The sequence below is a fragment of the Lathyrus oleraceus genome, chromosome 6 (genome assembly GCF_024323335.1).
Source record: "Lathyrus oleraceus cultivar Zhongwan6 chromosome 6, CAAS_Psat_ZW6_1.0, whole genome shotgun sequence".
Taxonomy (NCBI): Eukaryota; Viridiplantae; Streptophyta; class Magnoliopsida; order Fabales; family Fabaceae; genus Lathyrus; species Lathyrus oleraceus.
Window position 1 is genome coordinate 49,218,068 of NC_066584.1, and position 26,700 is coordinate 49,244,767.

General features: G+C 32.7%; 3 protein-coding genes, 1 long non-coding RNA gene and 1 other non-coding gene across 5 annotated transcripts; all 5 read right to left on the reverse strand.

The window, feature by feature from the left end:
* Positions 1-3,667: 3,667 nt before the first annotated feature.
* On the reverse strand, positions 3,668-4,560 carry LOC127091270 (protein C2-DOMAIN ABA-RELATED 9). The gene is made up of 3 exons (XM_051029856.1): positions 4,363-4,560; positions 4,164-4,259; positions 3,668-4,071 (listed from the first exon to the last, which is right to left on the reverse strand). Exons 1-3 carry the CDS (start codon positions 4,474-4,476, stop codon positions 3,766-3,768), a joined length of 516 nt encoding a protein of 171 aa, XP_050885813.1. The 5' UTR covers positions 4,477-4,560; the 3' UTR covers positions 3,668-3,765.
* A 3,561-nt stretch (positions 4,561-8,121) lies between these two features.
* On the reverse strand, positions 8,122-8,228 carry LOC127098985 (small nucleolar RNA R71). Its single transcript, XR_007793661.1, has one exon. It is a non-coding gene; the product is annotated as a small nucleolar RNA R71 (small nucleolar RNA).
* A 1,177-nt stretch (positions 8,229-9,405) lies between these two features.
* LOC127097728 (uncharacterized) lies at positions 9,406-10,903 on the reverse strand. The gene is made up of 3 exons (XR_007793143.1): positions 10,437-10,903; positions 9,933-10,011; positions 9,406-9,821 (listed from the first exon to the last, which is right to left on the reverse strand). It is a non-coding gene; the product is annotated as an uncharacterized LOC127097728 (long non-coding RNA).
* A 3,344-nt stretch (positions 10,904-14,247) lies between these two features.
* LOC127094031 (protein C2-DOMAIN ABA-RELATED 7) lies at positions 14,248-15,089 on the reverse strand. The gene is made up of 3 exons (XM_051032905.1): positions 14,850-15,089; positions 14,668-14,763; positions 14,248-14,590 (listed from the first exon to the last, which is right to left on the reverse strand). Exons 1-3 carry the CDS (start codon positions 15,000-15,002, stop codon positions 14,285-14,287), a joined length of 555 nt encoding a protein of 184 aa, XP_050888862.1. The 5' UTR covers positions 15,003-15,089; the 3' UTR covers positions 14,248-14,284.
* Positions 15,090-18,822: 3,733 nt separating this feature from the next.
* On the reverse strand, positions 18,823-20,125 carry LOC127093298 (protein C2-DOMAIN ABA-RELATED 9). Its single transcript, XM_051032208.1, has 3 exons — positions 19,707-20,125; positions 19,492-19,587; positions 18,823-19,413 (listed from the first exon to the last, which is right to left on the reverse strand). Exons 1-3 carry the CDS (start codon positions 19,815-19,817, stop codon positions 19,108-19,110), a joined length of 513 nt encoding a protein of 170 aa, XP_050888165.1. The 5' UTR covers positions 19,818-20,125; the 3' UTR covers positions 18,823-19,107.
* Between the last annotated feature and the right edge of the window lie 6,575 nt (positions 20,126-26,700).

The following is a 26,700-nucleotide window of genomic DNA, read 5'->3' on the forward strand; positions in this document are numbered from 1 at the left end:
ATCACCGTGTTCTATGGTGTCATTGAGGAGATTCTTGGAGATTGATTATGTTATTTTCTAAGTGCCTTTATTTAAACGCAAAATTCTCAATAACAGTGGTGTACAAACTAGTGAATTAGGGTTCACACGGGTTGACCTTGGCAAGAAAGCTTATAAAATCGAACCATTCATCATGGCTACTCAAGCAAAACAAGTTTTTTATGTGACATACCCAACGAACTTATAAAGGATATGTTCAATTGTTCTCAAATAAAAACACATTTCTCATAGGATGATGAAAGCTTTTATATTCCTTCCACTCCTTTTTATACAACACAAGTGTCAACTTCATATGAAGAAGTTGATAGAGATAATGTATATGTTATTCGTAACGATCATCAAGAAGACATATGAGGAAATTAACAAGTAGGTATTTTATATTCTTTATTCATAATTTATTGTATGTTATAATTTCTAATGATGTTATTTTCTAACATCTATTATTATTTGAAATTATAGATGTTTAAAGTCAAGACACCTAGAAACAAGACAGCAAGACAACAATATAGTTTTATTTGATGTAATGATGTGTACATTGTAGGTTGTTTTGTGCCATTTTGATTTTGATGTAATATAAATTTTTGGTTCTTAATGGAATTATTTCATTGATGTAATATAACTTTTGGTCTAATTCAATTCACAAATGGGTGTATTGTTGTTTCTGGTCTGATACGATTCAGAAATATTCATGTTAAAAAGTTTGGAATACTGTAAAATTGAAAAATATGTATTAAAAAAACAAATAATATCACAAAGGGTTTTAATTCAACTGTTGTTATAAGTAGAACACTATCCAGAATAATAAATCGCAAGAATGGCGTTGCTAGGATTCAAACCCAGAACCTATAAATTATTTCACAACGGTTGTTTTCTTTACCCGTTGTTATAATTAGCACGCTACCTAACTTATAACCATGGCCACTCGCCCATTATGAAAACTAGCATACATATAATCACATGCTACCTAACAACAGACTTGAAACCGTTCTTATATGTGTTTCGTAACCGTCATTATATGTGTTTTTCGTAGTAGTTGACACATTTTTGAACTGAACCAATCGACTGGTCCAATGTACCAATCGATTGACCAAAACAAAAATTTGCCCAAAACTTTTCAGACTGCTTCCAACTTATCTGGAACGACTTCAAGACATTTTTGAAAGTGTTTTCTTGTGAAACATCAGTTAAAAAATTGTTTTTCGTATGTGTGTGATTTAACCATTCACTTTTATGAGAACACCCTTATGCTTTACAAAGTATTCACTGAGACTAATCATGGTAGGAATTTCTTATACTTCAAGAATTTTCAAATGCTTTCTTTCTTGTAGACACTAGTTTGAGTTCACTTGATATGAGGCTTGAATTATATTCCTTTTGGTTGCCATCATCAGATATTCAAGTCTTATCAAACCCTAATATCACGGATTGCATCTTTAACCACTTAATCGCTTATGCTTGACTTATCATTAAAGACTAGTTGTCATCATTAGACATTAGTTGTCATCACAAAAACACAAAAAGTTGTTTTTCTCATTAAAGGCATGTCACCTAGAAGTAACATGCAAAACAAGGTTCAACACAAACCATTCAGGTCCACTCCACACCACCGCAAAGGAGATCATATCCATCATTCAAGACCACCAGTTCTTCAACTACATCCATTTCTTAACGGAGCAATAATAAATACAACTCCCACCAAGTTGTTGAAAGAAAAGTCACCATATAAAGTTTAATATGGTGTTGAACCAAATCTTAAGATGATAAAGACATTTGGTTGTCTATGTTATTTATCTATTTCAACCATTCAAAACCATATGTTCGATCCAAAACCCAAAAGAGCAGTTTTTCTATGATATATACAAGCATGGTATCGAGGGTCACATTATTTTTTATCTACATACCAAAAGTATTTCAATTTCTAAAGAATGGAATATATATCAACTTGATGTAAACATTCCTTTTTGCATGGTGATATCAATAAAGGTTTCTCTATGAAGATGCCACAATGAGTTCACTCACCTCAACCATGACAAGTTTGTAGGGTGAGGAAGTCATTGTATGGCTTGAAACAAGAAAGTAGATATTGGTTTGACAAACCAACTTATTTCCTTTTGAACCATGGTTTCACTCAAGCTCAGGCAAATCATACTCTTTTTATCAAGTCACTTAGCATCACTTTCTTGACCCTACTTGTGCATGTGAATGACATACTATTGGCTAGACCATACTTAACGGAGTTTGATATTCTCAAGGAGGCACTTCACTCCACCTTTTGCATTAAGAACCTGGTGGACTTAAAGTTCTTCCTAGGATTGGAAGTAGCTCACTCATCAAAAGGTATTTCCATCTATCAAAGGAAATGTTTTCTTGTGTTTCTTGAAGAATCAGGAATAAGTCATTAAAAACATGCTAGCACGCCTATTGATCCTACACTCAAGTTACACAATAATGACAATCCTCATTTGGAAGATGTTGGTGCTTATAGAAGGGTAGTTGGTCGATTACTTTACCTCACCACTACTAGGCCAAATATTGCTTGTAATACACATCAATTAGACCAATTTATGTCATTTCCAATTGAGAATCATCATATATGAAGTTTCCTTAGAGTCCTCAGATACTTGAAGCATGCTTCAGGCCGTGGCCTTTTCTTTTGTAGAAACACTGACCTACAAATACTTGGCCTCAATGTTGCAGATTGGGAGAGTGCTTGGACCCTGAAGATCCATTTCTGGATATCGTTTCGTTCTTTGCAATTATCTTATTTCATGGAAACCAAAGAAATAGAACATTGTATCTTGCTCCTTGGCTGAAGCTAAATATCAAACACTTGCATCGGCCACTAGAGAATTGTATTGGGTTACCTATATTCTTCATGATCTTGATCAATCATGCATTATATAAGTTATTATATATTGTGATAGCCAAAGTTCTATGCACACAACTGCAAATTAGTTGTTCACAAGCGCGCAAAGCATCTTGACATTGATTGTCACATTATCAAGATGAAAGTACAAGAAAGACTCATGGGACTTCTACCTATTCCTTCTACTTCCCAAGTGGCAGGCATTATCACCGAAGACATCAAATCCTCGCCCATTTCAAGTTCTTGTGGTCAAGCTTGGATTAATGGATATCTTCCACCCTCCAACTTAGAGGGTAACAATCGATGAATTGTAAATAACTTGCTTAGCAAGTTACCTTGTAAGTGAAGGGAATTTAAGTAACTTAGTCTGTAAGTTACCAAGTTTTTAGAGTTAATTAGATACTCAAAAGTTTGTCAAGAAGTTAGTTAGTTTTCTGTTCATTCAGTTAAAATTACTAGCTAACTAACTCATAAACCTAGCTTCTATAAAAGCTTGTTTTGTACATTCTTCAAGATCCCTAATAAAAAGAATTGTTCAAACGTAGGATCATTGTTGATCCAGAGTATGTATAATATACTTTGTGTCGCACCAACCCAACTATATATCCTTTAAACTATTTTGAAGTTTAAAAATAATTATTTTCAATAAATTATTGTTTATCTTTTTAATCAGTGCCCTTAAAAAACATGTTAGCATGACCTAAATAATAAATATTTTTGCATCCATGACTTACTATCTTATACATAATTGAATACCATAAATTACAATAATCACAACACAACATTATGACTCAGTTTTATTCATGTATGAAGCTCACGTACAATAAGACTTTGTTGATTGTTATTGAAAGGGAGACAAGTTAAATTTGTATTCCTAATAGACCTCCACTACCAGGAATATCCACCCACTCAATTTCCACAACCAATTCACCACTCTCAACATTTCTCAATCTTAGAGTCATTTCTTGGACTATTTTCCCATCTTTCCAAATACAACTACTCTCTTCAGCAAGACAATTAGTCCTATTTGCTTGAACCCTCTTGATTGCACAACCATCTGGAAGAGTATCCAATTTCATCTGTACAGCATTAGCATATGGTTTCAAGTCTATCTCTGCATCACCCACTTTGTCATCCATAGAGAATGTGTCTTTGTCAAAAACTGTCTGTAGAGAGAAACAAAATATTCACATTATTAATCATTATTCATAAATTATTTCTTTGTAATACTAAGTTAGATGGGAGCATGTTTTCTTACCAGATTTATTGGAGTATGAACATCACTTATTGAAAGGGTTAATTCTTCGTTCCACTCAGGGTTGCAATTGTTTTTCACTACACGAGTCCTCAGCTTCTGCATCAATAGAAAACAAACAAAAAAATTGAAGATGAAACCTCTGATGCTAATCAATCAATTAAAAACAACATCAAAGAAGAAAGAGATTAAGGTTTGGGACCTGTTCACCCATGTTGACAACAACATAAGGGTCGCTGGAATTAGCATCACGGATTGCAAGATTGATTCCTCTTTTGATACGAAGTTTGAGAAGACCAAGAATGTTATCCATCATCCCACGCGGTTTGGATCATTATGAAGTTTAAGGAACTTGTTTGGGAGTATTTAAAGCAAACGTGTGGAACTAAAATCCAAAGAACAAAGAATGGACTCTAGTAAAGAAATGTGAGTATATTATAATATAATAACTATGATATTATTAGTAATGAAAGAGAGAATAAAATAACATAACAACAAAGTGATGATGCCGACCCTAGTTTTGTTTTGACACGTAGAAACATTAGCGGCTCTTGTTGCATCCGACCTCTTTCGAATAAAAGACATCTTTTAGGAATGACTTTTGTATAAATCGGTCAACAAGTTATAAATGTCATAAATTCTTGGCGGGTGCTTGCTTGCTAAATAAATCACTTTTTTCACTATTACTGAATGGACTTGTTTGTTTAGTTTTTTTAAAAAAGTATTCTTTTTTAAAATTTACATTTACTAAAGGTTAAAAAAAGTAAATAGCAAATATTTAAATTCTAAAAAAGCAAGAGCTCTCCTTTCGTTTACAATAATAAAATGTTTCACGACACGAATCACTTTCATCACATATTTATTTTATGTTAATCAACTATTGTCTTTGTTGGAAAAACAAAATCTTTATTTTAAAATGTTAAATTTTCATTTTTTTTTTATTTTTCTATCTGATGGGTCTTTTTTTTTGTTTTTAAATGATTATTTAAACATAATTGAATTTATATAATAATTTTTTATTTTATAATTAAATATTTAATTTTAAATTTACATGTGCTTATTGTTGGGGTTGGTTGAATATATACCTGTTGAAAAAGTCGCACATTACTTAGTTTTGTGAATATAGAGAGAGTTCAAGACTATATACAAAATACAAGTTCTTTGAAATTCCACATCGCGTAGTTTTATGAAGGATGAGGGAGTCAAAGACTATATATATAGGATTCAAATTCTTCATTTCAAGATGCATCAGTTAAAAGCACTTTAAACTTGTATTTGACTCTCTTATATCTTGTATTAGAGTATTGTCAGATATAGTTAAATATTTGTTTTGGAGGGTGTGGATGTACTGGGGACCTAGGTTAGTTGAGTATATTATGTATTGTAATAATTTTTATATAATGTTATTCTGTGGTTGTCATTTGATTATGACATGAAATAGTAGGTTCAATGCCTTACATCTCCTTGGATGGAAACATCAAACAAATTAAAATTGGCTATGAGTTATCTAACAAGTCTCTCCTTCATGGAACTTCGGAGATTAGCTGCAATTTCTAATGTGCTCCAATTTTTACTTAGGATTTTCTTTCTAACAACAACAATGATAGATGTCAATGATAGATCTCTTTGTACCGTGGTCATACTCTGGAGGAATTTCCTCTTTTCGTTCGTCAAAGTCTCTGAGATTGATGTCTAGAGGGTATTGTCCATAAGAACTACCCTTTTTTATCTTTTACCTTTCTTGAGAGCTACACTCAAGTTTCTCTAATTGAGACAACTTCATTTTTTGAGAGCTACACTAAAGATTCTCTAATTGAGACAACTTCATTTTGTGAGTTATTTACCTCCCAAATAGTTGGAATTATCACTTGTATTTTAGGTTTTTAGGGTTAGTTTTATAAGTTTTTAAATAATTTGTTATGTTTATGGATGAGCATAATAGATGCTCCATTTTTTAATTTTACTTTTTTTTAGTGTATGGGTTTAGCAATTATGACAAGCGTTGTCGCGACATATATACAAGCTTCATTCCTAGTAGAATTCGAGTTAGAAAAAGCAGGTTATGTTTGTGACTTGCGTAGTTGGAGTGATTTGGAGAAGATTCTAGAGGAGCCTGTTAAGGTTGAGTTGTCGCACTAATAAATAAGGATACAAAATATACAAAAGTTGCTACAATGCTACCAAAGAATCATGTTGTCTTCCATTTACATTTGTACTATCGTAGTACATGTATTAAAAAGGAATGCGATTTTTCTTGGGTCATGGTTAATGGATAGTTTGCAAAGATCTAAAGCAAAAAAAAAAAAAAGATACTCTTATAGATGAGAAACTTTCTATAAATGGATCTTGGAATGGAATTGGAGAGGGGTTTGGAAAGCTAGAAATTATTCAAAGAAGAAGAACAACAACATAGAGTTCCAATATGTATTCCTTTGTCCTCATCATTTATGAATGAATACAACGCTAGGAGGCACATCACCCGAGTTGTTGAGATATTTTAAGTGGTTGAAGTGATCTTCTTAGATGTGCCATTTCTATTCTAATTTTTTAGAGATGTATAACTTATGATCTTTGCTTGTTGTACTTACTTTTCTTAGCATGACCTAAACCTCTCTTGTTGGAGAATCTGAATTTTAATGAAAGTAGTAATATTTTTAATCCTAATGAATGTGTTGTTATGATATCTTTAGTTCTTGTGATTTCTTGTCATACATTTATTTTGGAGTTTAATCAACTTAGAAGTATATAACAGAATGTTAGGTCATGATAGAGTTTAACAAGTGGATTTTATGCACTAATATGGTAAAGTATTAATTAGACATAGATTTACTACTTAATCACATTAGATATAAATGATTAGTATCATAGGGGTAAACAAAACAAGTTTTATAAGAGGTGTGTTGTTGTTGTTGCGAGACTTGGACATAAGCTCTATAATGAATCAATCCATATTTTCATGATGTTGACATATACCATAATGTTTAGTTCTGGCCTTAATAGTCACGACATCACACAATTCTGGCCTCAATAGTCACGACATCACACGTCATATGAAAACATTAAATGAATACATTAAATAGGTCATTATCCAAGATACTCTTTCACGCTATTTGAATTATTTGTCATATCTCTCAATTCCTTATTTGTAACCATGTAACAAATGTTATTATTATTTTTACCATCACTCATGTTTATTTACAAATTCTTGTATGAAGTTTCAAAGTGCTTAGTATAATTATCGTGGGATCGATACTTTTATTTCACTTGCTACTAGTTTGAGTGTGTATAATTGCACAAATAAAGTAGCCATCAAGTATTTTTCATCTTTATTAGAGATTGCGGCATTAAAATTTTGATTTCTCATTGAATTTTGTAAAATTCATCATTTTAGCATGATGATCTCTACAAAATATATAGGAGATCCAGAGTCGGAAAGTACTTTGAGAATTTTAAGGAGATTCCAACATGCTCACCAATTATTAGAAACTCATATTCCAATTCATGGGCACGTTGAAGTTGAATTTGAAGGCAATTAATTAGAGGAGGAAGAGAACATGATGCAAGAGGTGATCATTAGAATTCCAATGACCGAGCCAAAAACATTAGGGACTAAGCGGTCTTTGGTTCCAACACTATAGACACCGATGTTATAAGGAAATATATCATTTTTCACCCAATTTGAATTCATATGATGTTCCAAATGTTGCAATTTATTGGACAATATTCAGGTGTTGCTATATATGACTATCACTTGCACTTGAATCAATTCCTTGAAGTTGCAAGTAGCTTCAAAATTCTTTGGGATAACTGATGATGCTTTCAGGTTTAGATGTTTTCTTTACTCTATGTGGGGTCGTGCTAAGATTTGACTCAAATCCTTATAACCAAACTCCATAGTCACATGGAATTATTTGGCTGGAAAAAATTTCTAGCTATGTATTTTTCTCCAGTGAGGAATGCAAGAATGAGAAATTAAATAACTTCATTTCAACAACAGGAGAATGAATATATGTTTGATGCTTGTGAAATATTTAAAGAGTTTTTTAGACAATGTCCACATCATGAAATTCCAATTTGCATAATTTCATACCCCAAAATTTGCCCTTCCCTTTTCATATTTTATCCAACCCATGACTTGAGATTCATCTGCATTCATTCATGTGCTTCATGCATTCATTCTCACAAACACCATAAATTCAAAGCTTGTGGGTAATTCAAATTAGGGTTTTGTTTGAGAATTGAAATGTGGTTCATCATATGAGGGGAAACCCTAATCCCATGTCCTTTGGGGTCTTGATTTACAGAGTTCACATCATGACATTCATTCTAAACCCTAATCCTTGATGACTTGGTCATGGTGCCTCATAGATGTTCTCTGGGCCTCGCCTTGACTATCAAAACCCTAATGAAGGACTCATACATTGGAGACTTTCGTGTAAAGCATCTTGATCCATTCAGAGGCCTTGATTAAAAGACTTGCCTCATGAAACCCTAATCAGGGAAGGTATGATCCTATTATGCTATGTGGTTTGATTTTTCACCATATGCTTGGTGGAAACCCTAAATCAGTAGGAAAGGGGTTTGGTTATTATATCATACATCACCCATCATATGCATGCCTACATGTTTGGTGTTTCATCTGATTCAAACATTGCCTAGGCTTTTGATTTAAGTCTATTGGTGTTGGCAGAAACATTGGCTCATATGTCTTGATTCATTATGGATTAATCTTGTTTCATGTGAATCGAGTGCCCTGATTGCAGTACATGTGGAAACCCGAATTTGTGTCTTATAGTTGACTTTGGCCAACTGTTGACTTCTTGGTCAAACTAGTTGACCAAAGTCAATCATCCATTTCTAATCCCTTTGACAATAAGAGTCGTCAATCATTAATATTTCTTCCCATCTCGTTCTTTCTTCAATCGACTTTCAAGTATAATCCTCATTTTTTAAATACTTCTAACACTCTGTTTTAAATTATGTTTTAATTCAATTTAGAATCATATTTCGGTTTTCAATCCTTGTTTCCATTCAAAGTTCAAACTTAATGTCACTTTTCAAAAACCTTTTTCTTGAAACCATTTCAAAGATAACTTGACCAAATCCCAATCTATGCTAAGTTAACTATTCCATTAATAATTTTAAAACCACCACATGGGCCACATGAACCTTTTTTTCCCATTTTTCAAGCCATTTTTCAAATTTCAAACCAATAAATTTCATCATACATTCAATTCAATCTCCATATTCTAACATTCAATTTCATACATTTAACCATCAATAACCATACATACATTGAATCATATTACATTACAACCATTTTTTTAGCCAACTTCCAAACTTTTACATTAGACCATCATTCAATTCCAAGTACATATTCAACCATTACAACCATGTTTATACAAATTCCATACATATTTCATATATTCATTTAATACAATTTACATTCCCATCATCATCAACACAATTTCAATTCAAATTATCTCAAGTACATCCAATTACAACCACATACATACATTCTAATACATTCAATCAACCAAACTACAACATGACTAAATTCCATAGCAATCCAATCTACCTTTCATAGCTTTGCCTCCAACTCAACATGACCAACATGTCCAACACGATTCAAGCCTTGCACAAGATCACAAGCAAATCCACCTGTATCATGGTCCAAACAGAAGAATCAATGTTAAAACCAATACCATCACAATTGAAACAAAGCAATGAAAAACCAAAGGCAACTAATCTGCAAGCAAAGGCTCGATTTACTTCAATTCAGTTCAAGACCAAGGAAGTGCATCCTGCATAATTATCGCAACAGAATGAATGTTGCAAGTTAACATACAACCTGCAAATCCATTTAACAAGACTTTATCAATTCACTAACATTCAGCTTGTTGCTAAGCCATTAACATCAAATTAACTTGCTGACTTCAATTCAAATAGCACTTGATTAATTTCCTAATGTTGCTAACTGTTCTGTCAAACTGATTCTAATAGTCCCTAACATTCACTAACTGATTTTCATTGGCATCACATTCTGCATAACACCAACAACTAACCTCACTGCATCAATTAGTTTAACAGAAGTTTCAAGCAAGCATAATTGTTTTTAACTGAATTAATAACTAACCATTATGCAATTAACATTCTAACAGATTTTAACTAACTCTAACTAAAAGTGTTAACAGAGCTTTAACACCTAACAAATTTGCATAGCTGAAAGTTAACAGAGTTTCACTCTGTTAACTCTGAAACTCTATATAAACTGACCTCATTGCAGTTCAGAAAGGGGGAGAAAAAATCTGCAAAAACTTCAATCCTCAATCCTCAAATTCTCTTCAATTTTCAATCCTCAAATTCGCTTCAATCTTCAATCCTCAAGTTCTCTGCATTCTTCAATCTGCTTCACTTTTGGCTCTACGAGAACGCACGAAATCCATTCCGTTTCAATTCGCTATTCAGCTCCAGATTCACAATCTTCACGCAACTTCTAGACTCTCTGAAGAACGAACCACAATGCAACAGAAGCAGTTCGAAAGTAGAAGAAGATAAGCCTACTGCACTTTGTCATTCTGCAACTTGGGAATTGCAACGCAAATCCAGAAGCCAGGAAGATAAGAAGCTGCAGACACGAACCAGCGATGAAGCACTGGGCTGTGTGACGACCGATTTTGTGGAAGACGCGACGAGCCAATCGATTAAAAGCTTAGAAATTTTAGGGATTTTATTAATGACTTAGTTCCATTTTCATCATGTATCCATATTTTATTGATTAGTGGATCTTAATTAATTAATAATCTTGATTATTATTTCCATTTAATCAATTTGTACATATTAATCAGTTTGTTCCTAGGTAGAATTTCTGATTTTTTAATGCATGATCCCTTAGTTTAGGACTTCAATTAGAATCGTCTAATTTCATTTAGTTGATTAATTCAGTAGGTTTATTGTGTACCTAATTCAATTATTATTTTTAATCCCACTAATTAGTGTTGACCAAAGGTCGTTTTGGTCAACCAAATCCTTTGTATCGTGCTTTAATCCCCTAGCCTATTCATGTGAGCAAAAGACTTTTGATCACTTGATATGACAAGTGCATTGTGCTCAAGCTATATTGGATATGATGAATCTCAAGAGCTCAAGACCTCAAAATTCAAATGCAAGATCCAGACTTCAAAGTCAATGCCAGTCAAGCACAACTAACAAAGTGGACTACGTCTCAAGTACAACAAAGGTATCAACCCTTGTCAATCACGATGAGAGTTACACGTCGTGAGCCTTAAGCAACGAAGAATGATGAGATGAAGTTTCTCCTACCCTTGTCTAGAATACCTTTACGTACGGGACGTAAGTCCTAGCTATTCAAAGTATTTGTCTTCGTTCATACACTTTAGTGTAAGTCAAATCAAGTAATTGACAAGTCTTCTTCAAGCAAACACCAATCATTCAACACTTCAGTAATGGAGCACTGTTGCTATCAACATCTTGTGGTTGTACACCCTCTTCCAATCAATTCAACCTTTGCTTGTTAGGTTTTAGACCTTGACAACCTTTTCTTGCTTGTTAGGTTTTGGACCTTGACAATCTTTCTTGCCTTCAAGGTGGTAGACCTTGACAACTTTTTCTTTGCCCCGTGAGATGGTGGACCTTGGCAAACTCTTTATGTTCCTATAGAGTTATAGACTTTGACACTTGGTTTTAGACCTTGACAATCCCTTTGATTAACCTTATAGAGTTATGGACTCTTGGGAATCCCCTCGCCTATCAGGTTATGTACCTTGGCAGTGTTTTCCTTGGCCTTAAGAGTTATGGACTCTGGCACATGTTCTCTTTGCCTTTTAGGTTATAGACCCTGGCAGTTCAGTTTTTTACCTTGGAAGTTATAGATTCTAGTAGTGATTTCGTGCCTAGCAGGTTGTGAACCTTGGAACTCCTTTTTCTACCTAGAAGGATAGTGTACCCTAGCAATCAATATATCATTTCTCTTGCCTCATCAGTCTCTTGCTGTTAGCCCTAGTGGGTTGAACTACGAAAGCTCTGACTTTCTCATTGCACGATGAGAATATGTAGGCACGAGAATTCAGATTCTCTGCGAGCTACCTTATTTATTTCCACCTCAGTTATTTCTTCATTCATCAATAAATACCATCTTTTTGAGATCGAATCACTTTTTCTTGGATTCCATGCACATCATTTTAGGACGATATAACGACAGTCCATCTTGTGAACCAAGAGATGTTTGGATATAAAACCAAACACTTTATTCCTTCTTTTTTGGCTAAGACACATGTTTACTCTTCGGTTCATAGTTTATTCCTTCATGGATCCAATATACCATTCTTCTGCGACTTTAAATTATTTGTTCCCTATAGTGATATATTATTCCCTATACTAAATAACACTGCAGCCAACCCTTGAAGTTGTGTTTGTCTTATAAGTCCCTGTTACTTAGACAAACATCTCTCTCTTTGTTTCCATTGCAGTTATCCCTTGAAATCATGTTTGTCTTATAAGTCTTTGATGCCTAGGAAAACACTTTTGTTTCCACCATTTCATTGGTACAAGTTATATTTTTCATCACTTTTTATATCTCCTTTTGTTCTCGTGATTTCACGAACTACGATGCTCTAACTTTCTCATTGGACAATGAGAATACGTAACCACAAGACTTCGAACCCTTGGCGAGCACGATCCTAATTGTTCCTTTTGTCTTAGGGCATCATTCATATCTTTCATAAACCATCATCTACCTTCAATCATTGAACCATTCACTCTATGTCATATACCTCTTGCTTCGAGCCAAATACATTATCCATTTGAGCTCCATCTTGTGTCAGCTTGTGAACCAAGAGATGTTTGGACTGTGAAACCAAACACTTAATTCTCTTTGTTTTCGATCATATCATATAGTGACACCACACTTTCGGCTACCCCACATATGGTTCACGCCATTTTTACTCTTGGGTTTAGATTTCATCCATTTTTGGAGTTCAAACAACACAATCCTTTGGTTCAAATCATATATGTTATCACAACTTCTTTTCACCTCCCATCACTAGTTCTACGAACTACAAATCTCTGAATTACTTATTGCACTATAAGGATATGTAGGCATGAGAACCATAATCCTCTTCGAGCACTTTATCTATTATTTTTCTTTTCCCCTTATTCTTTTGTGAATAAACCTTAGATATAACACTCATTCGAGTGAGAACAATCAAAACGATTTCTGTTGAGTACAACGGATGTTATGGGTCTTAATACCTTCCCCCTGCATAGCCGACTTTCTTACCCAGATATCTCTTTTCCGGGATTTTATCGATGTTTTCCCTTTCCTTTGAGAATAAATAAAATTTGATGACGACTTTGTTGTATGTTCGAGCGTGCGATGCGTTCAGATATATTTCCGCTAACTTCACATAAAATTAGAAAAAATTTATCGTGGTTTTGTGTTATATATCTTCAAGAAATATAATAGACGCGTCATTTGGTGGAGCTTTACTATCCAAGTATTATATCGAGGCTTTCCAGTGCATTTAACGAATTTTGAAACTAATTTCGAAACTATCCAAGAAATATGAGGGACGCGTCATCGTAATGCAAGTTGGTTAATCAAAGTTGAAACTTTGGAAATTCCTGTTGAAATTACTAAAGATAGTGTATCATATATGATAAAACCCTCCAATTTTGTAGTTGTTACCATCTTACTTGCCATATGCCTACCTAGAGGTAGGTCAAAAACTTCATGTTATCATCGCATCTGACCTAACACATGTGCAAGAAAGACTCTTAACACTTTTGAAGAGATACAAGAAAGTTATGGCTTGGAAATGACTAACATTAAATGGGTAAGTCTCACTATATACATGCATTGTGTTGTGTTGGATCACCACCTTCGTATAAACCCATAGCATTTACAAACTTCTATCTAGTTAAATACGATAAATTACAATAGCTATATATATTTTACACAACATTTTATTATCATATAACACTATAGCTATTGTACATAAAGTCTTGATACTTATTTAAGATATAATTTCTTTATGAACTTATGAGGTAGTTTTATTCTTCTAACAAACTAACGTAATATTAATTGTTACTAAAATGGAGACAACTTAACTTTGTCCCCCTAATAGACCTCTACTCCCAGGAATATCCACCCATTCAATTTCCACAACCAATTCACCACTCTCGACATTTCTCAATTTTAGAATCATTTCTTGGATTACTTTCCCATCTTTCCAAATACAACTACTCTCTTCAGAAAGACAATTAGTCATATTTGGTTGAATCCTCGTAATTACAAAACCTTCTGGAAGAGTGTCCAATTTCATCTGTACAGCATTAGCATATGGTTTCAAGTCTATCTCTGCATCACCCGCTTTGTCATCGATAGTGAAAGTGTCTTTGTCAAAAACTGACTGTAAAGAGAAACAAAATATTCATATTACTAATCATTATTCATAAATTATTTCTTTGTAATTCTAAGTTTTCTTACGAGAAGTATTGGAGTATGAACATCCCTTATCGAAAGGGTTAGTTCTTCGTTCCACTCAGGGTTGCAATTGTTTTTCACTACATGAGTCTTCAATTTCTGTAACAATACAAAACAATAATTTTGATGAACACTCAACACCTTTGATCCTAATCAAGCAGAAGAAAAAGATTAAGGTTTGGAACCTGCAGTTCACCATCCATGTTGACAATAACATAAGGGTCGCTGGAAGTAGAATCACGAATTGCGAGATTAATTCCTCTTTTGATACGAAGTTTGATGAGACCAAGAACATTATCCAACATCCATGAATTATCTTCCCACACGTTCTCGATCATTATGAAGTTTAAGGAACTTGTTTCGGAGTATTAAAAAATGTTTCAAAATTGAAAACTAAAAAACAAAAAATAATTCTACCAAAGGAATCTAAGTGCATAAGGTAAAAGAGAAGAAAAAAATCAGTGGTAGAAATATTAGCGATCCTTGTTGCACCCAACATGTTCTCTCTCCTCCTAGCCTCTCCTATAGCTACATACTTGCTAGATCACAAATAATGCATCCATGTTTTATTTTGTTTCCAAAACAAACATTTCTAGACCTTTGTACATGGAATGACTTTCACATATTTTATAATTTGGTCAACAACTTATAAATTTCATAAAATTTTGTGGTGCGTCAAGTAAATCGATTTTTTTTTTATAAATTTGACAATTTCTTCATAATTCAGCTTGTGATTTTGTTCAATATAAACATATACATATTTGCATCTAAGTTTGTGTGTTCCTTACAAACAATTAAACACATTTTTTTAGAGAAGAAGATGTCTTGGGTTGGAGTATGGTATGTCAATTTCCATGAAATATTTGAATCGATAAACGTCTTTCATCTCAAACTTTACTGGTAATATTTGTTTAGGGCCGTTCGTATAGCCCATTTGAAATGACGAAAATTGCCGGAGGAACAAGTAGACCCTTTATATCCCGTGTTGTAGAGTATCCTTCACGAAAATGACATGCTAATCTTCTAAATCAATCAAACGGCTGAATGTATTTCACATTGTTCCACACGCGTGCAATTACCAAACATTCTCCTTATATAAAGAGAAAAACGAGCAAGGTACATGTATTTAAATCATTTATTATTCAAACTTCACTTTTCACTCTCTTACTAAATTGAGCTTCAATCTGAATTTGTCCTTCTTATGTTGTACATGCCCACGTAGCTCAAATTTCCAAGATTTTCACTCACTCTTGATTGTCCTTTTACTCGTATCCAAGATTCGCTACAAGCATCGTTCCACGAAGATCTTTTATCAATCCTAGTGGCTCCTTATCTAACCTCTTGGTTCAGTTTAAAGGGATAAAAACTAGAAATTGTGTTCCACTACACTTTCTTGGCCCAATTGAAGTCTTTGATGGAGAAGAAATCATTTTTCTTTTGCTCCTATTGGATTGTCAATTTCCAGAAACATCGCACAATCATAATATTAACTTGAACTCAAAAACTTCATAAACATCAATGATACAAGACACTCTTCTATGATAGATCTCACTTTCTTTAATAATTGAGAAGCAATAAATTCATGGTATCTTGCTAGAGGTTGAAGATGAATGCGGATTCAAAAGAATATTATTATTTGGTGTACTTTGAAAGTTAAACAGTTTGTTTTGAAATTTTCTAAAGCTCTGATGTTATTTCTCACATCTACTGGAAAAATGACATAAGATAAGTTATATATGTGATTGAGATAGAAAACTAAAAATGAATAAAAATAGTCATTGTCAGAGTTGTATTGTAATTGGGGTTGAAATGGGGTTTTTGCTCATTTCTTTTTTCTCCATTTTTTGACTAGAAATCTCTCTATCTTTCTTCTATTCTCTCTGTATTTGAAAAAACTGAAAAATTCATTGTGAGAGTTTAGTTCTATTTGGTGTTGTGAATTATATTTGTATAGGATTTAAAAGGTTGGAAGGTAAACCTGAAAAAAGTTTTGGTGAAGTTTCTTGAGCTAACTCTATGTAAAAGCTTTGTTGAATTGTTGTTGAAGGTTCGTGGGTTGATCCTATAAAAGTTCAAGTCTGATTTTAGTGAAACTCTTAAGAAAAAAAACTCTTGGGGACAAGATCAGGCTAAGTTGTTAGGCCGAACTTGTATTAATCTCTCGTGCACTCTCTTTAAACTCTTTTCTCTTTATTTTTCTATTGATTATTTTTATTTCCACTGCATGTCTCTCTTCATGTTTATCATTCTTCTATCTTATTTTCATCCTCTAACATAAATATTTTTAAAAAGTAAAAAAATTTAGTTAATAATGAATTTTAAATATTATAATTCACCACTTCTTATGTTTGGAGTCACTTGGTATAAATCTTTTCATTTGACCGAAAGTATCATTATCAAAATCTATCATTGGTCAACGATAAGAACCACATTTGTTGCCATTAGCAAGAAACAAGCCAGAACGCATGAAGTCGGTGAGGCAACTGCAATTGTTGCTTAGGTGACTCACATACACAACATGATGAAGACACTTATGACTCCATCTTATGTTCCATTATTCGAGCTAGGTAATGTCATGGCAAATGCACCTGAACTAGTATGTGTTTATTATGGAGATGCACATTTTTTAAGGATTGTTCTATAAATCTTGCATATGTAAACTATGCGGGAAACAACAAAAACAATAACCAATGAAGAAAACATGCAATCTAAGATTTAGGAATCACATTAATTTCTCATGGTCAAAAATTCAAAATCAGTTGAATTCTCGAGTACCTCAAGTACCAATTGATTTTTTTTCACCAAACACAAGTGTGACAAACAATAGAAACAACCAATCGGAATTTATTTTTAAAACATTCATTCAAGAGATAAATGTCCTTGTAAATGGAGCAAAGAAACAAATATAAGCTCAAGGGGTGAGTATAAAAAATTTGGAGACTCAAATGGGAGAAATTGCCATTGTACTTAGCTCAAGAACCAAGAATACAAAAACTTGCCTCAACTTTGAATACCAAGAATACAAAAACTTGCAAGGTTATTTCCTTGAGAGGTGGAAAGGAGTGTGACGGGGCAAGTAGAAAAGAAGTGACTCATGAAGTTTTAAGCAATGACCCTACTGAGGCATCATAAGAGGTCACTCTAAAAGTTGAGTCAGAACCACTCATTACTATTATAGACAATGTTGCAATATTAAGTCCTGAATTCTAGAATGAGACAATATATGTCAGGTCACCTGCTAGAGTAGAAGTGTCAAATGATGTGCCAAGGGCTAGCTCATTCAGAAAGTTCGTGCAAGAAAGACCCCCTCCTCAATTTCCTCAAAGTACTAGGAAGGCCAAAGAAAATTAATAATTTGGGAAATTTATGAAAATATTGAAACAATTGCACATCATCATACCATTCATTGATGTCATCCAAAAAAAATTCAAACTACCACGAGTTTACGAATGATGTGCTAACTAGGAGGAAACTTGTAGGATATTTTGCTATTGTTGCACTAACACATGAGTGCACTCAACTAATATAAGGAAATATGCCACCAAAACTTAAGGATCCAGGAAATGTTACAATATTTTGTCATATTGAATATACATTTTGTGGAAGAGCTTTAGGTGCAAGGATTAATTTAATGCCCTTGTCTATATTTAATAAGCTTGGCATTGGAGTTGCAAGGACTACCACCATAACCCTCTAATTGGCTGACCAGAGCATTTGCTACCACAAGGAAAAATTGAAAGACATGTTGGAGTTGAAAAGTCGGTATTCCTTATAGATTTCATTATCATGGATTTTAATGCTGATGAAAATACATTTATTAGGGAGACCTTTTCTTGGTACAGAAAGAACACTCATTGATGTTGAAAAAGGAGAGCTCGCCATGAGAATCAATGGTCAACATGTGATGATTATGTGGTGAATGTGTTGAAATACCCTAAAAAATATGTGGTTGGTTGTTCTCTAATTGCTTGTTGTGATAAGTATTCATCCAAGACAATGATGAGTTAAAAGAAAGAATTGGAACATTTGAAAGGTGAATAATTAAAGGAAGAATGAACTAAGAGTTGCACCCCACCATAGCCTCGTAATGCAAACTGGTTAAACAAATGTGAAACTTTGAAAATAATTGCATAAATGACTAAAAGACAGTGTGCCATATGTCGTAAAACCTCCGATTTTGGAGGTGAAGTAGTTAACATCTCATTGACAATATAAAAAATTACAATAGACACAACATATATTACACAATATTTTATCATCCTATAAAGCTCTAGGTAGTGTACATAAAGTCTTGATACATAAAGTCTTGATATATAAAGCTCTAGGTAGTGTACATAAAGTCAAGATATAAATTCTTTATGAATTTATGACATAGTTTTATTCATGTATCAAACTCACCTAATACAATAAGACTTTGTTGATTGTTATTGAAAGGAGGATAATTTAACTTTTTCCCCCTAATAAACCTGTGCTACCAGGAATATCCACCCATTCAATTTCCACAACCAATTCTCCACTCTCAACATTTCTCAATCTTAGAATCATTTCTTGGATTATCTTTCCATTTTTCCAAATACAACTACTCTCTTCAGCAAGACAATTAGTCCTATTTGCTTGAACCCTTTTGATTGCACAACCATCCGGAAGAGTGGTCAACTTCATTTGTACAGCTTGAGCATATGGTTTCAAGTCTACATCTGCATCACCCATTTTGTCATCTATGGAGAATGTGTCTTTGTCAAAAACCGTCTGCCAAAAAAACAAAAGATTCATATTAGCTATAACTCTTCAATAATTTCTCCTTAAAATGGGAGATAGTTTGCTTACGAGACGTATTGGAGTTTTAATATCCCTTATTGAAAGGGTTAATTCTTCATTCCACTCAGGGTTGCAATTGTTTTTCACTACACGAGTCTTCAGCTTCTGCATCAATAAAAAACAATAATATTAACACCAATTATGATCCTAATCAATTGGATCTATCAAATTCAAAAACACGTTCATAGAAGAAAACAAGAAGAAAAAGCAATTAACGTTGGAACCTGGTCACCCATGTGGACAACAACATAAGGATCACTGGAATTAGCATCACGAATTGCAAGATCAATTCCTCTTTTGATGCGAAGTTTGAGAAGACCAAGAATATTATCCATAATCCACGAATTGCTCTCCCACACGAACCGATTATGAAACTTTAAGGAACTTGTTTGAGGTATTAATAGAAATCACAAACGTGTGAAAAGTGAAAACTAAAAGACAATAAAAATGACCTTGCTAAAGGAATCTTAGTAGAAAAGAAAAACAAGAAAAAAGATAAAGTGGTGATGCCGACCTCAGTTTTGTTTTGGCATGTAGCAATATTAGTAATCCAACCTGTTTTGTCTCATCCTAGCCTCTCCTATAGCTACATACTTGCTGGATCGCAAATGATATTTCCATGTTTTATTTACTTTCCAAAAACAAACATTTCTAGAAACCTGTCTAAGGTAAGTTTATCAAAATTACAGCGTGTAATCGTGTCATTGTGTTGTGGATCAGACTTATAAATTTTGGAAAAAGCACAATTAAATATACCGTTTACATAAGAAACAACAAACAAACAATAAATAAATAAAAGGAAAATTATGATGGCAAAATAATGTTTTAAAAATCATACTAGAGGTCTAACAGACAAGACTTTCGATTCAAGATTCATTTAGTTCAACCGATTAAATCTATCGTTGGAACGTTTATTAAATAAATTAAGTTAAATTTTATGGATAAGTTATATATTCACAAATTAATTAAATTAATATTTTAAAAATTTATTACAAACTTAATATTATGAGATCAATAATATAATTACACAATATAATGGTCTCTTAAAAAAATAAAACTATAGCATAACGTTATAACTTAGAAATTTGTGTTGCTCTTTTGTATTAAAGAAGAATTTCTATTTTGTGAAGAGAAAATATTTTAAGTATTGATGCTAACATATTAACTATTTCAATTTTTTATATAAAAAACATTAAAATTGGTAAATTACAGACATTTCTTTGAACTAGGCGATTTATAAAATTGGCTTTAATTCTTTGGTTTGAACGGTTTTGAGCGGTTTAATTCGATTTTTTTTCAATTTTACTTCGGTTTTGACTCACCAGTGGTTTAAAATGGCTAACCAGACCAGAGTCACCTTTGATTCCCAATACAATCGTTGAACTTGACGGTTTGGTACAATTTTTAAAACATTGACAACTAAGAAGCCACAAAAAGAAAGTCTGAAACAAGCATTATTTCCTAAAGATTGCACTACAAAGGAAAGAAAGTTTGAAACAAGCAACATTCTCTAAGGACTACACTACAAAGAAAGAACCGACTAGATCTCAAGTCACGACCACTCTAAACCACTAGACTAAAATTTCGATCTGCAATTAGTTCATCCAAATGATAGGATTTTGATGTCAATCTATAAAGGTGCAAGAGTTTCCCACTTATCTTCCCAAAAACTATTTCCAAGCCAAAAAATACTATTTTTCTCCACTTCTTTCACGTTTGTCATAGTACTAGAAAACACAATCTCATTTTTGGCTTTCCAAATAGTACATACCACAATATGGCAAATCATAGAAATACCCCCCCCCCCCCCCCCAAGACTTCATCATACCTCCTAAAGAAAAAAAAACTCTCAAAGAGAAAGTTAGGATCCCTAGGAATGACTCTAACCATCTGAAAATCTTATACCAAATATTACTGACTAAATCACAAGTAACAAACAAATGAAAAGTTGACTCAGGCAAATCACCTAAGAAAGGATGTGCGATAAAAACAGGATCGACAACCACTTTTATCCTAAATAAGTTCTTTCTAGAAGGAAACATTTCTAAGAGATGCTTCTACGAGAAAACAATTACCTTAGAAGGTGTCCAAGTGTCCCAAATAAGAAAAAGAGATGAAAACCCAATAGAATTAAAAAGTTTTTGAGCATTAGTAGAAGTCAAAAGATAGTGATAAACGAAGGAAACTTAATAATTTACATCCCTAGAAAAATTTCAAACCCACTTATCTTTGTCTAAAGAAAAAATATGAGCTCAGATGACCCAAAGGAATTCGTCAACAACAAATTCCTCATGAACAAACAAAGGCATCTTCCACCTGAAGTCCCAAATAAGGTTCATGTCAACCCTAATATCAAACTCTCCCACACTCCCTCCAAGATAATTAATAATCGAGAACAACCTAGGGAATATATCCTTGAGAAAGATACTACCAGCCCAAGGATCAGTCCAAAAAGACGAATGTAACCCTAAAACAGATTTCCTATAAATATCATCCACAAACTAGTCACAATAATATTCCTCCTTAAAACTAAGAAGGGAAACTAATTTCCACCAGTAAGAGGAGTTCTGACAGTCTGAGACTCTGACATCCCTTTAAGAATAGACAATAGAGCCACCATATTTGGAAAGAAGAATATCCCTCCAACTACCAGAAACACTCGAGATTAGTCACCATTTCCATTTATCCAAAAGAGCTAAGTTAACTAAGAGGAAATCTCTAACCCCTAAGCCATATTTGCTCTTAACGCAAGAGATCTTAGAGTCTCCGTTAACACCAACCCACAAAAATATCCTTTGACTCTGAACTATCTTCCTCCAAACCTTTATAAGCATTTTCAAAAAAAGATAAGAAAAATATATGAATAACATTAAGCACATAATTAAGCAAAATCACTTGCCCTCAAACTAACTTACATATGCTATCATGAATTAAGCCTCTTAGATAAAAAAAATAACAAGGGGATCCCATGTAGCTTCACGACTAGGAATAACCCCAATAGGTATACTTGGATATTTAAAAGGAAATGTCTTAATCTTACATTAAAGAAAATCACTTGTGCAGAATCCAAGAAACCAGAATCTGCGTTGGCCCTTATCAAACTAATCTTAGAAAACTTCTCCTAGAAACCCAACGCTAACTCAAACCCCCTAAGGATAGACTTTATCTTCCAGATATTCTCAATCGATGGGTCTTCTAAGAAAAGAGTATCATTTGCATACTGAAAAAGAGAAATCACCAAATTAGAAGCTCCAACCCTAAAGCCAAAGAGAAGACGCAACTCAATAATCGTACTAATTAAACCTCTTAAGCCTTCAGCTACTATCATAAATAGAAAAGAATCTAAGAAATCCCCTTGCTTGAAACCCTTTTGAATGTTAATATTTTGAGTTTGTAAACTATTAACAAACAACTCGAGATTTCTAGCAAAAACACAAGCTCTAATCTAAGATCTCCACTTATCATTAAACTTAAATTTCACAAGCATATACTCCAAAAACTCTCATCTCAATGAAGCATAAGCTTTCTCAAATTCCACTTTAATAATTAGTCAATGCTTTCTAGTTTTCTCAAAATCTCTCAGTTGTGTATATTGTATAACTTATACATCATTGTGCCTCCTCTATCATTAATGTTTCTATTTTTCTAAAACATAAAACACGTTGTTTCACACAAACACTTTTGCTTTGAAAATATTTTTTTTTCTCTTCACCTTTTACATTTTCCTTTCTAAAAAGTATTTTCAAAATATTTTTCTCATCATTAATGTTTATTTTTTTAAAAATTCATATCTTTTCAATTCTTTTTTTTATGTCGTTATAAATGCATGCTATCATTATCAATCATCACTACTCATCCCTCCCACTTCCCAAGCCGAAACATTTCATATCTCTCTCAAAAACACCACATCCTCTCTAGTTCTAAGAACAATCATTCTCTGGATTTTCAAGGTAACATTTCATATATTTCATTTCTCCTAAACATTCACATTCTCATTCAATAAATTTTGGACATTGCTTGTCCCTCAACAAGTCATTTCTCCCATGTCCAATTGGACATATTCTTTTATTTCTCCTTTACATGTGTCACCACCACTATCAAATGCACCAACTACACAACACATTATGAACTCTCCTCTCGAGTGGAACGATGAAAAACATGAACCACTTAATAAAATTGTCGAAGTTTAATCATCCTCATCGTCGTTGTCAAGTATGGCCACTAACTCAACTAATTATGGTTTCTTTTTCTCTAGTGAGATTACTCCATCCAATATAAATGAAAATCAAAGGATGGGTCTTTATCTCTTAGAGATAAATGATGTTGATTTTTAATTTCGACTTGGAATTTGGGGAAAACACGTCATGGATGATTATCTTGTGTTTGTGGTGTTTACGGGATGTATTTATCAGATTTCTAGATTTATTTTATTGTTTCCCAGTTTGGAACTTTAGTACTCACTCATAGATCAATGAAAGTTTGAAGCTTTTTATCCTTTTCTATGCATTTAACTCCCATTCTTGTTTAGAATTTTTCATTTTTATGCATGCATATTTATGTCCTTTACTCGTTCAAAATCTTTATATTGATGATAAAAGGGAAATGATATAATGTTGTCACAAATGCATACTAAGAGACAAATAGCAAACTATAACAAAATTTATGATTGTCTATATAGATCATAACCTGGTTTGAATAAGTATGTCAAACCTCTTGTTTGCCTAAAAATGTTATGAGTTATAAAGTATAGAGTTTTCTATTGCACTACAAGTTATGAACTTATTTTATTTTATTTTAATTTATCTAAGATTTAGGATGAGCTTACAAACTTAACCCTCTAAGTTATTTATTGGAAAAATTGTTCAAAATAATTAAATGTGTTTGTCATCGTAAAAAAGATGGAGATTGTTGAACCGAAAATATTTGAAGAACAATTTTTTTTTGAGTTTATAAGAGAATCATATAATTAAATAATAATTGATACTCTAATATGCTTATTTCGATATGTAGACCATTTACAATCAACTAAAGAAAATAGATATATTATCGTATACAAAGGATAAAATGATCATTTGTACTAGATTCAATAAGTTTGACCATTTATATCTCAAGTCAAAATAATAATTTACATCTAGAAGAAGATATGATCATCTCCCACCAAAATGAGAGAAATGATCATTTGCACCAATGCAAATAAATGATCATATAGACTAGAGTCAACAAGAATGAATTAGATGATCATTTAAGTTTAGTAATAAGAAAGGATCACCAACCCCAATAAGAATAAGAATTATCATATATGCTCAGCTTAGTTAAATAAGGTTGATGATCTTTTCATGGCTAATGTGACCATCTACACATCAAGGTAAGAGTGATCACATGTACTAAGACATACTTGATCATATATATTCATCGCAAGAAAAAATATATGTCTTAATGAAGAGCTAAGTAATTGCACCCCCATTTTAAAAATTTGTTGGGTTGTGATACCTTTAGAGAATATTCTCAACGGTCACATCATTAATGTTGTGTCAATATAAGGAATAAAAGGATAAGTATCAACACAAGGAATTAATTGATAAAGATTTCAAACAAATAGTATAACTCAACGACTTTTTTCCAAATGGCCAAATGATGATACACACAACAGTTAAAAATCTTCAATCCTATATAAAAAACAACTTCAAATGCTGCAATACACACACATACATACGAACATATTAAATTTGAGTTATATAATTGTTGTGTCACTCTGAAATTTTGTAATCTTTGCAAAACATTGTCATATTAGCAAGGAATAAATAAAAGGACAAGTGTTCTTTATTCATTACTCTTTCTTAGAAAATTTATTCACTTATAATTTATTTGTATTAAGTTTATCACTTTTATGAGAGTTGTCGAAAACAAATGACTTTGTAATTTTTCCAAAAACCCTCCCTTTTAAGACAAACAAGTCTTTAAAGGTTTAAGGAAGGGAAGTCCTTACATGTAATAGGAAAAGGAAGTCCTCTATGTTTTCTTAGTGGTTCTATATAATCAAGTTTGATTAAAATGGAAATATCTCAAGAGTAAGGGGATTTGACTAACCTTTTTCTTAATGGGGGAATCAATATAAATCGTGTACGTATGATCTTCTATCCTTATTCTCTTTATCTTTTAAATGTCATACTCTTTATACTAGATAATATCAAAAGTATTAACCCAACACAATTCAACCCCCACCCATTTCTTTTGTTTTTATCACCTTTACTATTTGTAGAATTTAATTTTAGTATTCATTCGCTGGGAAAAGTATGGCTCGCCCAGAGAACTCAACTTTTAGGGTTTCTTCACGCCTAAGTAATCTTCAAAAACACCTTTGAAATTTATTTTTTCTTTGAGCAAGTTATGATCCCTGACAAATTTTCCGTATTTTGCCACCCAAACATGTTTTCTTCATTTCGTTGGTCCATAACAAATTTGATCAAATAATTTACTCAGGTTTTATAGGCCAATATTTCACTTCTAGATTCATTGGTCAATGATCATTTCTCCTAGTGAATCGTGTTCGAATTTGGCCTTTAACATTTGGGTTTCCTTGCACCAATTGGCTCAACTCTTAGTCTTTTATTCTATGTTTTGCATTCCTTAAACATATGGAATTCAAAAGGTTATAAAGTATTATCAATGAGTGATTATAGGGCATCACTCAATAGTTTCATAAAACACAGGTTTTCTATGTTACTTTGTGTCCAAGTACGTTAATAAGTGTGTGAAAACAATAATGATAAATAGATAACTTACACACCTATCACTTATCTATCTACCTTTAGTGCTTTAATTTGAATTGGTTTTTATCTTAAACATTTCAAAAAAAATTAACTCTAACATAATTCAAACTCTCATTGTTGTATTTTTCTCATATTTAGTTGGTATCAAAGCCTAGTTTCTCATTTGAATACTTAATAGTGTAAAGGTAAATATCTTGAGAAAAATAATGGTTGATTATATCAATGTCAATATTGAAGAGAAAAACTACTTTTTACTTAATAAATCCTCAAATGTATGATTATGAGATATTTGACTTCATGAAGGAGAATCTTTTTAGTTTCTTTAGATCCCAAGATTTTGAATTATGGGAACTAGTATTGAAAGGTTACGTAGTACCTACAAATAGCGATGATAGGTTATTAGAAACTACAAACTCTAGTCTCTAGACTAAAGTTTTTTAATAAAAGT